Source organism: Saimiri boliviensis, chromosome 8, assembly GCF_048565385.1.
Source record: "Saimiri boliviensis isolate mSaiBol1 chromosome 8, mSaiBol1.pri, whole genome shotgun sequence".
Classification (NCBI taxonomy): domain Eukaryota; kingdom Metazoa; phylum Chordata; class Mammalia; order Primates; family Cebidae; genus Saimiri; species Saimiri boliviensis.
The window spans coordinates 13,730,158-13,747,566 of record NC_133456.1 but is presented as its reverse complement, the minus strand read 5'-3'; the positions used below and the strand labels follow the sequence as shown (position 1 = coordinate 13,747,566).

General features: G+C 39.8%; 1 protein-coding gene across 30 annotated transcripts in view; it reads right to left on the bottom strand.

The window, feature by feature from the left end:
• Positions 1-17,409, bottom strand: part of MAP4 (microtubule associated protein 4) — a 228,385-nt gene that overhangs the window by 113,856 nt on the left and 97,120 nt on the right. For 28 of the 30 annotated variants that reach the window (XM_039477523.2, XM_010337027.3, XM_039477527.2 and 25 more), the window contains one exon: positions 9,091-9,162. In XM_039477523.2, coding sequence (XP_039333457.1) covers positions 9,091-9,162 — 72 coding nt within the window. Of the gene's footprint in view, positions 1-3,951; positions 6,518-9,090; positions 9,163-17,409 lie in introns of those variants that run through there. The other 2 variants (XM_039477553.2, XM_074403942.1) reach the window with 2 other exon arrangements.

Genomic DNA, 17,409 nt, shown 5'->3' with positions numbered 1-17,409 from the left:
TCAACATGGTGAAACCCCGTCTCTACTAAAAATACAAAAAAATCAGCTGGGCATGGTGGTGCGTGCCTGTAATCCCAGCTACTCAGGAGGCTGAGGCAGGAGAATTGCCTGAACCCAGGAGGCGGAGGTTGCGGTGAGCCGAGATCGCGCCATTGCACTCCAGCCTGGGTAGCCTGGGTAACAAGAGCGAAACTCCATCTCCAAAAAAAAAAAAAAAAAAAAAAAAAAAAAGAAAAAGGACTCTAGTCCATTAGCTAGTTTCAATAGAGTCCTAAACACTCTAGACATAAATGTTACATCTTGTGGATTGTCCTGAAAAGAAATTCTGTATTTTTATTAGAAAACCATGAACCAAAAAAACTTTAAGAAATATTAGGTGCTGTTAATTTATTGGTGTGTCTCCAGCATGCAACTCATTATCTGGGAAATCAAAGAAAAAAACTAAAGCTTTGTTCCAGGAATCTGGCGGAGTTGGGATGGATGTCTTGCTATGTCTATATATAGCAACATAATGTGCAGCTTATGTTTGGGTTCCACTTATGAGTTATAATGCCAATTTATGGGGTGGCTCCAACAGCTGTTCAGAAACTCTAACACACCACAGATTTATTTATCTGTTAATATTTCACATTTTTGGTGCTTTTGCATTTTTCTGATGCTAAATCCTTTGCATCCTATCAGATGAGATAGTGATGAAGCACACAGGATATTTTCTGTGTCATGACATTCTAAAAAAAGTAGTTTTACTGTTTCACTGCTGGCATGACTTTACACATGTAAACAGTTACCACAATAATAAACCATTTACCAACTCTGATTACGATAAAAACAACCAGTAACACTGCCATTTGTATAGCAAGCAGTACAATGCGTCTAGCCTCAAACACTGTAAGAGTAATTTACCTCCATGGTAGCACAGAGCTTTATCCCACAAATAATTTGTAGTTAAGTCTTGTTAAACCTTCACTGTAATGGAAATGGCATCAATATAAAATTGAGGATAATCCAGTATTACACATGATTTAGGAATGAAATTAACACTCTGTTCCTGCCCAACCAATCCTATGTCTTTTCCCAGAACACCCTCTAGCCTCCCACCATATTATTAAGTCAATAAGGAGGAAGAATCTTTAACATTATAAACTTTTGATTAAAAAAAAGAATAAGGAGGAAGAATCCAAATGAAACCAGGTTTCACCTCTCATCAGGGATGAGTACAATAACAAAATCCAAGAATTGCTTCAATAACCAAAGTTTTAATCCTAGGGTACCTATGAGAAAGTTAATGGTCAAGTATTCTTTATAGTATTTAAAATCTGTGCTTTAAACCTGAGAACAGATAATTGAGCTGTTTTAATAAAAGGAAATCTAAATACATTAAGTGTTCTTAATAAAAATGTCTGCCAAGCATAAAAAGTTCCTTATAATATGCATGTTACTTAGATATAAAATATTTTAAATGTCTTAATTCACTCAACATACTGTATATGCAACCCTACTGTAAACAAACACTAACCCAGAATGGCTAGGGAACTGGGCATTTTGTTGAATTCTTCCCTGACACTGCATACCGGGTTATCAAATAATAAAGTTACCAAATTAAATGTTACCGAATGTAGCAAATTTTTTTTTTTTTTTTTTTTTTTTTTTTTGAGACGGAGTTTCACTCTTGTTACCCAGGCTGGAGTGCAATGGCGCGATCTCGGCTCACCGCAACCTCCGCCTCCTGGGCTCAGGCAATTCTCCTGCCTCAGCCTCCTGAGTAGCTGGGATTACAGGCATGTGCCACCATGCCCAGCTAATTTTTTTGTGTTTTTAGTAGAGACGGGGTTTCACCATGTTGACCAGGATGGTCTCGATCTCTCGACCTCGTGATCCACCCGCCTCGGCCTCCCAAAGTGCTGGGATTACAGGCTTGAGCCACCGCGCCCGGCCAGCAAATTTTATTTGATAATCCAGGAGGCACTTTAGGAAGACTGTGAATGTAAATTTTAACTGCATTAAACTAAATGTAGTGTTAAAAAGTAATAAATGTAGTATTAGAAAGCATCTAACAATTGATATACCATGGAAACTTCCTTTTGGAATAACTTGGTCTTTTTTTTTTTTTTTTTTTTTGAGACAGAGTCTCACTCTGTCGCCAGGGTGGAGTGCAGTGGTGCGATCTCAGCTCACTGCAACCTCTGCCTCCCAGGCTCAAGCGATTCTTCCTGCCTCAGCCTCCTGAGTAGTTGGGACTACAGGTACACACCACCATGCCCAGCTAATTTTTGTATTTTTAGTAGACAGTGGATTTCAGCATGTTGGCCAGGATAGTCTCGATCTCTTGACCTCGTGATCTGCCTGACTTGGCCTCCCAAAGTGCTGGGATTACAGGTGTGAGCCACCGCACCCAGCCTTGAAATAACTTTTCTTTTTTTTTTTTGAAACGGAGTTTTGCTCTTGTTACCCAGGCTGGAGTGCAATAGCGTGATCTCGGCTCATCGCAACCTCTGTCTCCTGGGTTCAGGCAATTCTCCTGCCTCAGCCTCCTGAGCAGCTGGGATTACAGGCACGTGCCACCATGCCCAGCTAATTTTTTGTACTTTTAGTAGAGACAGGGTTTCACCATGTTGACTAGGATGGTCTCGATCTCTTGACCTCGTGATCCACCCACCTTGTCCTCCCAAAGTGCTGGGATTACAGGCTTGAGCCACCGCGCCCGGCCGGAATAACTTCTTAAAGCCTTTCTGTCAAGTGACTTTCTCACCAAATGACAATAAATATCAGTAGTTATCTGAACTTCTATGATTCTGGATAATAGAGTTTCATAAGTGAAAATGCTTGACAAAAACTTAAAAGTCCATACAATTAATCTGGGTGGGATTAGAAGCTATATTAGACCTAGAACTTGGGCCTCAAGTCTTCACCCAATTTGTGTCTTAGTCACATTACAATTCAATAGTTATGACCCCACCAAATCCAGTCCATAAGATGTTAATGTAAGATGTTTATTAGTGGAATTTATTTAGTACAATAATCACATTAGAAGTCCCAATATACAAACTGTTGAAGTCTAAAGTCACAAAAAATACAAACTTAGGTATACGAATGTTATAAAAATATTATTTAAAAACAAGGTTCTAAATCTTCAACAATGGGCCAAAAAAGGAAGAAAAGAGAGACAAGAGAAAGAGAAAGAAGGCATAGGAATATCATCACATTTCAACAAAGCAGCCCTGACCAGTCTGGCTGCCTTGCCAATGAGATACTGGGCCACCTGGATGTGACCATTATGGCAATACAGCATTTCATTATGGGACTGGCTCGTCTGTATAAAATTATATGTGAAACACAAAATTTTTTCCTTTCAAAATGAAACATCTAAGTGAAACAGAGCTAATATATACCAAATTTTAGCTGGCTGTTAGTAGAAAATGTCAACAATTCTCTAAGTTCAAAAAGAAAGCATATTTGAAAAAATAAGTTTTCAAATAAAAATAAGCATAACCAAATGGACATAAAAAATAAATCAATGTCAATCATGAAGTATGAGTGTACACAACAGAGAGTCATACCCAGGCTTCTATACCCATCACTTAGACAGCTACAGGGACTGGTTACGAGCAATAGAAAGATGTCAAACATGATTTTTAAAAGTCAGTACTACCAGTTTTGAAAAGTTCCCTGGTGAAAGAAACCTAAAAATCAAATTAATAAATAACTGTACACAAAAGGGAAAGAGCTGTGTTTAATCTGATGGTGTGTTCTCTAATGGTAAGAGAGTTGTCATATTTTATCAACTGCTAAGAAGACAAGCATAACCTCTCTCCTTTAAAACATGTCTCCCTCAAGTGTCTTCTGTCCAGAATCCATAGAAGAAATTTTTGTCAAAGAATCCAGCCCTTGCGACCAGATCCCTGTAGAAGAGAGAATGCTTCCTAAATTCCAGAAGTCACTGCAGGGATTCAGTTTAAATTTTCATGATATTCTAATCTTACCATCTCAAAAGTAGTTTTGTATCAGGGGATCTAAAACAATGTGTATCTGGCCACACATGGTGTCTCATACCTGTAATCCTAGCACTTTGGGTGGCCAAGGCGGGCGGATCACTTGAGATCAGGAGTTCAAGACCAGCCTGGCCAACGTGGTAAAAACCCTGTCTCTACTAAAAATATAAATAGCCGGTGTGGTGGTACATGCCTGTAATCCCAGTTACTGGGGAGGCTGTGGCAGGAGAACCACTTGAACCTGAGAGGCAGAGGTTGCAATGAGCCAAGATTGCGCCACTGCACTCCAGCCTAGGCAACAGAGTGAGACCCTGTCTCAAAAACAAAAAACAATATATATCTCAAAATCTTTCCCAGAACATGGTGCCAATTATTTATTTTAAGTTGAAATAATCTGTACTTTGGGGGTTATAAGAACCTACATCATCAGTAAGAGGATAGAAAACTTTAAAGTTTTTCAGATCCTAAACCAGAATTCCTCTAAGATTTCAAAACATGGTCCATGTTTTATGTTATATATCTATAAATCCAATACAAGCTTACCATTGTACAGTACTTATCTCAAATAGTTCTAGATCTTTTAAGCAATTAATCTGAAAAAATGAGGAATGAGAATAAGAAAGTCCCACTGGAACAACCCTTACAATGTGTGAATGTAAAATGTTAATGTTCACAGACAGGACTTTACACATAAGTCTTGATGTGTGATCCACCAATCTCCACTGGCATGCTACATAAAAAGATACCTCCAAAGTTCTAAATAAAGTTTGAATCCTTAATAATTTCATTAGAAACCTGCTATTAATAAATTGGTTGTGGGTTTTAAACATGTTACAACTTAGTTTCATTCTGTTGTGTATAGAAAATTATTTTGTATCTGTATTAACATCCCAATATTCTAATGATAAGGGATTCAAGAACACTGAACATTATAACTTAGTTCCATTTTCTTATTTATTTATTTTTTGTATAGCAATCTCATTATGTTTCCCAGGCTGGTATTGAACTCCTGAGTTCAACCAATCCTCTCATCTTGGCCTCCCAAAGTATTGGGATTACAGGCGTAAGGCATCGAGCCCAGCCTACATTTTCTTTAACTTCCTAATTCTTATTTTGATAGTTCATGTTCAGAAAGTAACTGGTTATAAAATTCCTCACACAAGGGCCAGGTGCGGTGGCTCACGCCTGTAATTCCAGCACTTTACGAGGCCGACTTGGGCAGATCACCAGGCAGGAGATCAAGACTATCCTGGCGGCTCAAGCCTGTAATCCCAGCACTTTGGGAGGCCGAGGCAGGTGGATCACGAGGTAAAGAGATCGAAACCATCCTGGTCAACATGGTGAAACCCCGTCTCTACTAAAAATACAAAAAATTAGCTGGGCATCGTGGCGCATGCCTGTAATCCCAGCTACTCAGGAGGCTGAGGCAGGAGAATTGCCTGAACCCAGGAGGCAGAGGTTGCAGTGAGCCAAGATCATGCCATTGCACTCCAGCCTGGGTAACAAGAGCGAAACTCCGTCTCAAAAAAAAAAAAAAAAAAAAAGACTATCCTGGCTAACATGGTGAAAACCCGGCTCTACTAAAAATACAAAAATTAGCCAGGCGTGGCAGCACGCACCTGTAGTCCCAGCTACTCAGGAGGCTGAGGCAGAATTACTTGAACCCAGGAGTCTGAGGCTGCAGTAAGCCAAGATCATGCCACTGCACTCCAGCATGGGTGACAGAGCAAGACTCTATCTCAAAAAAAAAAAAAATTCCTCACACAATAGGGTTGTTAAATTTTTAGGAGAATCTAAGCCTAGACAAATAGATCATAATTTCATAATAAAAACAATTTTGGCCCAATTTGTAAATAAAGATAATTTAATCTGAAAAAATATTCTAGGATTACTCAACTATTCTGAATTTGAAAACTTAAAGTAACTATCATTATTCAGATGATAAGTTAAGGTTAAGAGAAACACAGGTAACCTGTAAGATTAACCTTCCCTAAAAGCAAGCTCACAGAGGAAAAGAGGAGGGAGAGGAAAAGGAAATTCACTGCAGTACTGGTGGCCTCAACCCCTTTATGAAAGCACATGTTCTCATTTGGTGTTACGCTATCCTGATTCATGGTGAAGATTTGAAAACCAAAGGGAAAAAGGTCAACTAAAAATATTCAAAGAAAAAAAAATGTGAGAATGAATCAAATGATAAAATAAAATTGTAAAGAAAACAAGAATTAAAAGACATTAAATAACCTTTGTAAAAATTACTAAAATTAAAAAGAATTCATTTTGTACTTTGTGTTCACAAAGGGAAATGAGGCTCCATCAAGCCCTGCAGAGCACAAGAGGAAGCAGGTTGTTTGCTCAGGCATCAGCAGAAATAGGCCCCGAGGAACTACCCTCAGTTTCTTCTACATCGTGTCCAGAAGGAAAAGCAAAGCTCTGCTAAATGCTGAAGGTTTTAGAAGTATAACGGTGCTTAGGAAAGATCACTGGTCTGGTGTTGCAGCAGCCCCAGTGTTGAGAGACACGCTAGGCTTCTAGGAGGAGAAAAACAGAGAGGGAGGAAGAAGTAGGAAGGGGAAGGAAAGGGCGGAAAAGCACAGGTCATTAGTAAACAGCAAGTTCAATATCACAAGATGCTCATAAACCCAAGCTATTAATTAAGCTGGTTTGCTCTAGAGCAGGCGTCCCCAAACTACGGCACACGGGCCGCATGCGGCCCCCTGAGGCCATTTATCCGGCCCCCACCGCACTTCAGGAAGGGGCACCTCTTTCATTGGTGGTCAGTGAGAGGAGCACAGTATGTGGTGGCCCTCCAACGGTCTGAGGGACAGTGAACTGTCCCCCTGTGTAAAAAGTTTGAGGACGCCTGCTCTAGAGACTATAGATAACATTCTGAAGGAAATAGAAACGGGAATTTTCAAAATGGCATTGCTCCAGGAAGTGATGGCCAATTAGAATGAAGTCACAACATGCTTCAAAAACATGCACTGTCACCCCTTCCCTCCACTTTATCTCCCCCAATAAAACATGCATATTTTCAGTAAAGTATCTATTTTAATACAGTTAAGTGGTTAAATTCAGAACTCAAACAACCCAGGTGTGCAAACTCTATGCTACCTAAGGGCAGAGAGATATTCAAGAACAGAAAGACCTACTCTCACAATGCCACTGAGCAGTTCATAAACAGCCAGGTTCTTTTTTGTCACAAGGAAATCTTGAAATAGTGAGGGCCAGGATATAAGTTTTTCCTGTTCTTTTTTTGTGCTATTAAGACCTGGCAGTGGTGAGCACCTGCTACACAGAGTTTGAGTCTCTTCTGATTAGGCATGACTTCCTACTGGAGAAGAAATCTACTCTAGTTTTGGTAGTTGTTTCCTTCCTGGATGAAAATGGCATCCACCTTTTTTTTTTCAGATGCAGTCTTGCTCTGTCGCCAGGCTGGAGTGCAGTGACACAATCTCGGCTTCCTGCAACCTCTGACTCCTTGGTTCAAGCAATTCTCCTGCTTCAGCCTCCCAAGTCGCTGGGATTACAGGCACACGCCACCACGCCCAGCTAATTTTTTTTTTTTGTATTTTTAGTAGAGATGGGGTTTCACCATGTTGGCCAGGATGTTCTCGATCTCCTGACTTTGTGATCCGCCTGCCTCAGCCTCCCAAATTGCTGGGATTACAGGCATGAGCCACCACGCCTGGCCAGCATCCACTTTTTCAACTGGCTAATCAGATCAATCCCCTCCAGCCTTTCCTTACCCCGGTTAACTATTTCTTGGTTAAAGAAAGCCGAATATACTCATTATTTTAAAAGTTCATGTTCAAACTTCTTTTCCTTTAATCACGTGGACATTTGCATAAATGTTTTCTCAAAAACCACATCACATAGATGACTGCTTTCAAAGCAGACACAGGAAGTCATACATTTGACTGAGATTATCAAAGAAATACAAACTTCAGTTCACAAAACTAGAAGATAAAGTGGCACTTCTGGTTGTTTCTAGCTTCTAAAGTAAAGAGTAATTTATTAAGTTGCTAATAAGGATGTTAATGTCACTTAGTAAACATTCACAACAAAAGGAACTTAGTCATCAAAAAATCTGATGTATAAAGATATACACAACTTTGCTATGGTGAAAGAATAACAAGTAAATCCTAGAATAGCTGCTACTGCTAACAGAAAGCTTTCTGGAAGCCTTAGAAACAGAGAAATCCTGTGGTGGCTCACAGAAGGGCTTCTAGCTGAGGTATGCATGTAAGAGAAATACAGAAACATGATAAATCTAGTAACTGCCTCCACTGCAGTAATGTGAATCAAATGTTACAGCCCAGTTAAGAGCACACTTGTGGAAACAACGGGATTGATCATTGTAAGTCTATGCATTTGGTCAGCAGTGTCACAACTGCAAAGTAAATGCAGGTATTTATGAAAATAAAATATACAACTCTCACATTAGCTAATTAAGAAAATATTTATATAGTATATTCCTGAGACTCCTGCTACTGCTTTGAGAATTTTGCTCACTACAAAGACATTGGGGTAGGGAGTTGCTGCTGGTTATGAGACAGGAATCCACAGAAACTCAGTGCTAACTGAAAATATCAAAACCCTAGTAGAGCTAAGAGTTTAGTTAGAAGTAAATTTCAAAAGCAACAGTTAAGGGAAAGATGAAGGAAACACACTGGGGGCAAAATAAAGAACTCCTAATTTGTTGCTCATAGGCATTCTAACATTGAACTGTGGAAAGCTAAATGCAATGTGCATTCAGGGAAGAGACCTGCTGCTTCAAAGAGCTGTAGTGGCCAAATGCCTCCCATGTAACATATTTTGGTTATTATTATTCTGTATCTATAAAAGTATTTTAAGATTGATCCAGCTCTTGTGTGGTACAGCTCCAACAAATACTCAAAAAATATCAGAGGAAACTCATTATTCACCTTCCATTATTGGAGATTTTACATAGCAATGTCCTGGGTGTAAATACACCCAACAAGAACACTCAGAAATAATTCATATGCTTCCATTAATAACACTCTTCAAAGGATATTATCAAGGTATTCACTGTAAGTGCATCACCTACATATTTGGGGAATCCTGAGAATCAATCACTTACCTGTAGTATCATCGCTCCCTTCTATTCCATGACCACCATTGGCTAGCAGTGTTGGTTTAGAAGATGGAGTATCTGCAACAGTGACAAATAATTACCCATTGTGACAGACAGAAAAATGAAAAACAGATCCAACTACTGTATATTAATTGAGTTTATCTCATTCTTTGTAGCATTAGGTTAAAGCAATTAAAACTGTTCAAAATTTAAAGATTTAATAAAAGAAAACCCAGAAACAGAACAGATCAGAATTATTAATTCCTAGGGCACCCAAGCTCTGTTAAGTACCACTTCCACAGGAGAGCCCTTCCTAATAGCAATTCTAAATCTTTTTTATTCTGTACATTGTCAAAGAAAACTATTAAATTCAGTAAAATCATCATGAAGCACCATAGGTTTAGTATCAGCAATTCAAATCAAATGCTCCAAGAATATGAGGCATTTAATTTTATTTTTTGAGATGCAGTTTTGCTCTTGTAGCCCAGGCTGGAATGCAATGGCATTCCAGGGTTCGAGCAATTCTCCTTCTCAGCCTCCTGAGTAGCTGGGATTACAGGCACCTGCCACCAGGCCCAGATAATTTTTGTATTTTTAGTAGAGACAGGATTTCATCATGTTGGCCAGGCTAGTCTCAAACTCCTGACCTCAGATGATCCACTTGCCTCAGCGTCCCAAAGTGCTGGGATTACAGGCATGTGCCACTGTGTCCAGCTGAGGCCATTTATTAACTATTAATTCCCACACAGGAAATCCAGGGTATCATAATTGCTCCTAGATGAGAACTGCATGGAGGTAATCAGCAGCACTTCTGGAAGCAGGACTCTTTTTTTTTTAATTTTAAGGGAATTGTATCTCATTCCCTAATGACTAAGGATGTTGAGCCTCTTTTCATGTGTTTCTCTGCCATTCCTTTGTCTTCTTTGGTGATTTGAATGATCAAAGTTTTTTGACTATTTTAAAACTGAATTCTTTATTTTCTTACTGAGTTTTAAAAATTCTTTATATATTCTGAATATCAGTCCTTTATCAGATAAATTTTGTAAAAATTTTCTTCCTGTTTTTAACTTAAACTGTCTTTTCATTTACTTAACTGTCTTAAAAAGAACAAAAGTTTTAAATTTTTATGAAGTACGTCACACGGTTTTTTCCACGTTTTCCGCTAGAAGTCTAATAGTTTTCATATTTACATACATTTGGAGTTGTTTTGCATATGGTGTAATTATGCAGGTCTAAGTTTCTATTCCTGTACATGGACATCGAATTATTACATAATCATTTGATGAAAAAGCCATCTGTATTCTTTTTTTTTTTTTTTTTTTTTTTTTTGAGACAGTCTTGCTCTGTCACCAGGCTGGAGTCCAGTGGCACAATCTCGGCTCACTGTAACCTCTGCCTCCCAGGTTCAAGTGATTCTCCTGTCTCAGCCTCCCGAGTAGCTGGGATTATAGGCGCCTGCCACCACGCCCAGCTAATTTTTGTATTTTTAGTAGAGACAAGGTTTCATCATGTTGGCCAGGATGGTTTCGATCTCTTGACCTTGTGATCTGCCCACCTAGGCCTCCCAAAGTGCTGGGATTACAAGAGTGAGCCACCAGGCCCAGCACAAGTCATCTCTATTCTACTGAATTACCTTTGTAAAGAAATAAACTGACCATATTACATTTGGGTTTATTTCTGGAGTATTCTGTTCCATCAATTTGTAAGTCTATCCATTTTGCCAATACCATCCTGTCTTAATTACTATATTTGTATAGTAAGTCCTTTTTTTTTTTTTTTTTTGAAAGGGAGTCTCCTTCTGTTGCCCAGGCTTGAGTGCAGTGACACGATCTTGGCTCACTGCAACCTCCACCTCCTGGGTTCAAGTGATTGATTCTCCTGCCACAGCCTCCCTGAGTAGCTGGGACTACAGGCACATGCCACCATGCCCAGTTAAACTTTTTTGTATTTTTAGTAGAGACAAGGTTTCACCATGTTGGCCAGGCTGGTCTCGAACTCTTGACCTCAGGTTATCTACCCACTTCAGCCTCCCAAAGTGCTAGGATTACAGGCGTGAGCCACCGTGTCTGGCCAGAAGTCTTAAATAAGGTAATATGAGTCCTCCAACTTGGGTCTTTTCCAAAAATGTTTTTTTTCCCTTTACTTTTTTACTTTTTGAGACAGGGTTTCATTCCGTCATTCTGTCACTCAAGCTGGAGTGCAGTAGTGCGATCATGGCTCACTGCAGCCTCAACCTCCCAGACTCAGGTGATCCTCTTGCCTTAGCCACCCAAGTAGCTGGGACCACAGGTACATGCTACCATGCCTGCCTAATTTTTCATTATTATTATTTTCTGGAGAAACAAGGTCTCCCTGTGTTTCCCATACTGGTCACACTCCTGGCCTCAAGCAATCCTCCCACCTTGGCATCCCAAAGTGTTGGTATTACAGGCATGAGTCACTGCACCTGGCCTTGTTTTATTTCTTTGCTTTTCTATATAAATTTTAAAATCAGCTTTTTATTTATGCCAAAATTCTTGATGGGATCTTATTTGAAATTGCATTGACAACAAAAATCAATTTGAGGATGTACAACATTTTATGAAAGTCTCTGACTATATCTAACAATGTTAGAAACCAGCCTAGCTCTGCAGTCACCTTGCTGACCCAAGAATTCAGAGATTATTATTCCTAAGACAACAAGTGAGTATCTACAATAAACGCTACTGAAATACAAAATGCAAGATTTTCCTTTGGAAGACCACAAACATGCTGTCCAACCCCTTGGTCCTTATAAATACAAGGAAGAAATCTTTCACACAAATTTCTCATTGAAAAGATCATTCATTCTGTTACTTCAGAGGAACAACAAAAAGAATCACCTAAAAGAACAAGGCAGTCCAAAAAGAGAATATGATTTAAATAAAAGAAGGAAACAAAGAAATGAAAGACTGGCCGGGCGCGGTGGCTCAAGCCTGTAATCCCAGCACTTTGGGAGGCCGAGGCGGGTGGATCACGAGGTCAAAAGATTGAGACCATACTGATGAACATGGTGAAACCCCGTCTCTACTAAAAATACAAAAAATTAGCTGGGCATGGTGGCGCGTGCCTGTAATCCCAGCTACTCAGGAGGCTGAGGAAGGAGAATTGCCTGAACCCAGGAGGCGGAGGTTGCGGTGAGCCGAGATCGCGCCATTGCACTCCAGCCTGGGTAACAAGAGCGAAACTCCGTCTCAAAAAAAAAAAAAAAAAAGAAAAAAGAAAAAAAAGAAATGAAAGACAACAGAATTGTATTAAATACCCACTATGTAACATATACCCTGCTAAGTCTTCACAAACTGCATTTTACTTATCCAGAGAGATGCCATAAATATGCTCCATCCCACATTTGGCATAAATAAATTCCCTTTCACATTCACACAATAAGCTTGTAAGATTTATTCTTCCTAGCTCATGAAAGAATGCATATTTTAAAAAAACTTCCTTCATTAAAAAATGCATATTACAAGAAAATGGAAATTAGAAAAACTGATATCCTGCAAGTGGTATGAGAGCAGCTATCAGAGTGATAAAACCTGTTTAAAATTTGATAATCAGTGCTGACAAGGGTAATTTCATTTCATCATTTGGAGGAATGTATATAGAAGCAACCCCCCACCCCACCCACCCCCAGATGAGGTTTCACCACGTTGGCCAGGCTGGTCTCGAACTCCTAACCTCAGGTGATCCACCCACCTCAGCCTCCCAAAGTGCTGGGATTACAGGAGTGAGCGACCGTGCCCAGCCAGGAACAACCTTTTTATGAGACAATTTGGCAGCCTATCAAATTCTGAAATACTCAACAATCCATTTTAGGTATTTAGTCTTTAGTTCACAGAGACATAAAAGTATAAAAACGTGAATATAAATAGAATGTTTATTATGACACTGCTTAAAATCAGCAAATGTCCACCAACAGATTCATTATAATATTGTAAAATAGTACACACTAATAAAAAAATGAGAGCACTTCATGTTACTGATACAGGAAGATAACAGGACACACTAAGAAAAAATAAAAGCGGGCCAGGCATGGTGGCTCAAGCCTGTAATCCCAGCACTATGGGAAGCCAAGATTGCTTTAAGACAGTAAGTGAGTATATACAATATATGCTACTGGCCGGGCACGGTGGCTCAAGCCTGTAATCCCAGCACTTTGGGAGGCCGAGGCGGGTGGATCACGAGGTCAAGAGATCGAGACCATCCTGGTCAACAAGGTGAAACCCCGTCTCTACTAAAAATACAAAACATTAGCTGGGCATGGTGGCACGTGCCTGTAATCCCAGCTACTCAGGAGGCTGAGGCAGGAGAATTGCCTGAACCCAGGAGGCGGAGGTTGCGGTGAGCCAAGATCGCGCCATTGCACTCCAGCCTGGATAACAAGAGCGAAACTCCGTCTCAAAAAAAAAAAAAAAAAAAAAAAAATTATATATATATATATATATATATATATATATATATATGCGCGTGCTACTGTATATGCTACATATATGGGACATCACTTGCAGGCAGGAGTTCGAGAACGGTCTGACCAACATGACAAAACCCCATCTCTACTAAAAATACAAAAATTAGCTGAGCATGGTGGTGCATGCCTGTAGTCCCAGCTACTTGGAAAGCTGAGGCAGGAGAATCCCTTGAACCCAGGAGGCGGGGGTTGCAGTGAGTCAAGATCATGCCATGGCACTCCACCCTGGGCAACGAGAGCAAAACTCCATCTCAAAACAAAAAACAAACAAGCCTATAATCCCAGCAATTTGGGAAGCCAATGCAGGCAGATCACTTGAGGCCTCAGGAATTCAAGACCAGCCTGGTCAACATACTCATCTGTATCCTTCTTGAAGAAATACATAGGATTAAGTGAAAATGGAGATTTTTTTTTTTTAATGTAATACATGTGATTGTGTACTGCCAGTAATTGTGATGATAAATTTCCTCTGGACCAAATTGAAAACAGAGAATCTTATTGTCACAGGAACTTTAAATATTAAAATTTAAGTTGACATACATATTTAGTAGCAGAAACATGGTAACACAATCAAGAAAAAACTTACAAGCATAAAAATGTATTACATTAGGATAAAAGTCTGAGACATGGTATGGAAATAAGAGTTCAAGGACTCAAAAGAAGAATTTAAATTTCCAATGATAAAGAACAGCTTGTTCATATATTTTTAAACTAGATGATGGAATCATAATGCTATATATTTAGAAGCATTTCGATATATTTAGCAGAATGATGTAACTTATTTTTATGAGGCAAAAGTAAAACATTCTCAAAATTACATGTTTTACAATTAAACTTCTGCTACAAAATTTTAGATGTTAACTTAATGTACAAAGAGAAAGAATTTCTCAGAATTCTCATATAAGTATGTAACCAAAAGTTTCAAGACCGCTACTTTAGACCAAATTAAAAAGAAAGCTTGATATATAGTGACAGAAAATTTCCTAAGATAATAAAGTTTAAAAAAGCAAGTTTAAAAACATTCATATGGTTTGATTCCAGTTGTATGAAACTAAAGTCACTAAATTTTTTATTGTATGTTTGTAACTGCATAGAACAAGGTCTTAAAAGATCTACCCTTCTTGAGGAAATAGAATTACAGGAAAATGAAGGGAGTTGTTTTGTTTGAGACGGAGGAGTTGTTGCCCAGGCTGGAGTGCAGTGGTATAATTTCGGCTCACTGCAACCTCTGTGTCCCGGGTTGAACTGATTCTCCTATCTAAACCTCCCGAGTAGCTTGTAGCTGAGACTAAAAGCACGCATCACCACTCTCAGTGGCCAGGCTGGTCTCAAACTCCTGACCTCAGGTAACCCACCCACCTCAGCCTCCTCGAAGTGCTGGGATTACAGGTGTGAGCCACTGTGTCCAGCCTTTTTTTATTTTTATTTTTATTTTTAAAGAGAGAGGGTTTTGCTCTGTTGCCCAGGCTGGAGTACACCCCCCACCGTAACCTCAAAATGCTGGGTTCAAATGATCCTTCTGCCCCAGCCTCCCAAGTACATGGGACAATAGGTGTGTGTCACCACAGCTGGCTAATTTATTTTATTTATGTATTTAGTTACTTATTTACAGAGTCTCCCTCTGTTGCCCAGGTTGGAGTGCAGTGGCCCAGTCTCGGCTCACTGCAACCTCCACCTCCCAGGTTCAAGCAGTTCTTGTGTCTCAGCCTCCTGAGTAGCTGGAACTACAGGTGCTCACCACCATGCCTGGGAGGCGAGCACTTGTAGTGCTTTTTTGTATTTTTAGTACAAATGGGGTTTCACCATGTTGGCCAAGGCCAGGCTGGTCTTGAACTCCTGATCTCAGAAGATCCACCCACTTTGGCCTCCCAAAGTACTGGGATTACAGGAGTAAGTCACCAATTTATATATATATATACACACACACACACACACACACACACACATATATATATATAGAAAGACAGGGTCTTACTATGTTGCCCAGGCTGTTCTCAAACTCCTGGGTTCAAGTGATCCTCCTGCCTCAGTCTCCCAAGCAGCTGGGACTACAGGCATGAGCCACCAGGATCAGCCTTGTTCACTGGGCACTAATTCAATACTATGTCATTTATTTTGTTGCTCAAATTTTTCCAGTGTTGGCTACTGGGAACTTTTTCAGTTGACTCCTATGTCCCGTTGACATACTATTTCTGTCACTGTGGGCTTTGGAGCATAGCTCCCTAACAGCCTTTTTATGAATGATTTGTGCAATTAAAGGTAAATTTTTTTTCCAGTGAAGAGCATAAATAATGAGAGATTTAACCAGGAATAATATGCATAATGGAAGTCTCATTTGCACATACCTGTTTACTTTCTTTCTGCCTTTCCTCCTGCCTCAGCCTCCCGAGTAGCTAAGACTACAGGTATGCACCACCACACCTAGCTACTTTTTTTATTTTTTTCTGTGTAGAGATGCAGTCTTACTGTGTTGCCCCCCCTTCCTCATTTCAAACTTCTGGATTCAAGTACTCCTCCCACCTCTGCTTCCCAAAGAGCTAGGATTACAAGTGTAAGTCTCCATACCCAACACCTCCTGGTATTTTTGACCTAAAATGTCCAAAAGGGAATTTTCGATTCATAAAATGTGACTTGCATATAAGATGCTGCAGAACACATTTCAACTGGCTTGGAAACCAAAAAATTATTTAAAAATTGCGTAGATACTGAAATAGGTGAATCTTGGATTAGGTACAGAATATAGACATAGCCTCAAAGTATCTCCTCACAAATTATTTATTCATCACAAAGAGAAAAATATAAATTTTACAGTAAAGAGGCCAGGCATGGTGGCTCATGCCTGTAATCTCAGCACTTTGAGAGAGTGAAGCAAGCAGATAACTCGAGCCGAGGAGTTAAAGACCAGCCTGGATAACATTGCAAAACCCCATTTCTATAAAAAATACAAAAATTAATCAGGTAGCCAGAAACGGTGGCTCATGCCTGTAATCCCAGCACTTTGGGAGGCCGAGGTGGGTGGATCACATGAGGTTAGGAGTTTGAGACTAGCCTGGCCAACATGGTGAAACCCCGTCTCTACTAAAAATACAAAAATTATCCGGGTATGGTGGTGCATGCCTGTAATCCCAGCTCCTTGGAGGTCTGAGGCAGGAGAATCACTTGAACCCGGGAGACAGAGGTTGCAGTGAGCCAAAATTGTGGCACTGTACTCCAGCCTGGGCAACAAAAGGAGACCCCCCCCACCCCCGCCCCAGGCATGTGGTACATGCCTGTAGTCCCAGCTACTTGTGAGGCTGAGGCTAGAAGATTGCTTGAGCCTGGAGAGGTCAAGGCTGCAGTGAGCCAAGATTGTGCCCACTGCACTCCAGCTAGGGTAACAAAGTAAGACCTTGTCTCTAAATAAATATTTTTTTTTAATTAGAAAAAAATTTACAGCAAAGAAAACAGGCAGACACTAACAAGTGATGAGAGTTACTATCACCAATAATGCAATAAAGTGACATCATGTGCTTCCTGATGTGGTGCACTAAGGACAGATCATATTCATACAGTATTACTGCCAAAAATGTGTAACTTGAATCTAATTATAAGGAAATGCCATGCAAACCCAAATTAGGGGACTTCTACAAAATAACTGGTCCATACTATTCAAAAATATTAAGGTGATGAAAGACAAAGAAGAGTTGAGGAACTGCTCCAATTAAAGGAGGCTGAAGAGACATGAAAACTAATGTGATTCCAGATTCAACTGCAGACAAAAAGAAAAAAATTAGAAAGGAATGTGTTGAATCTGTTGGGACAACTGATGACAATGAAATAACGTTCATGGATTAGACAGG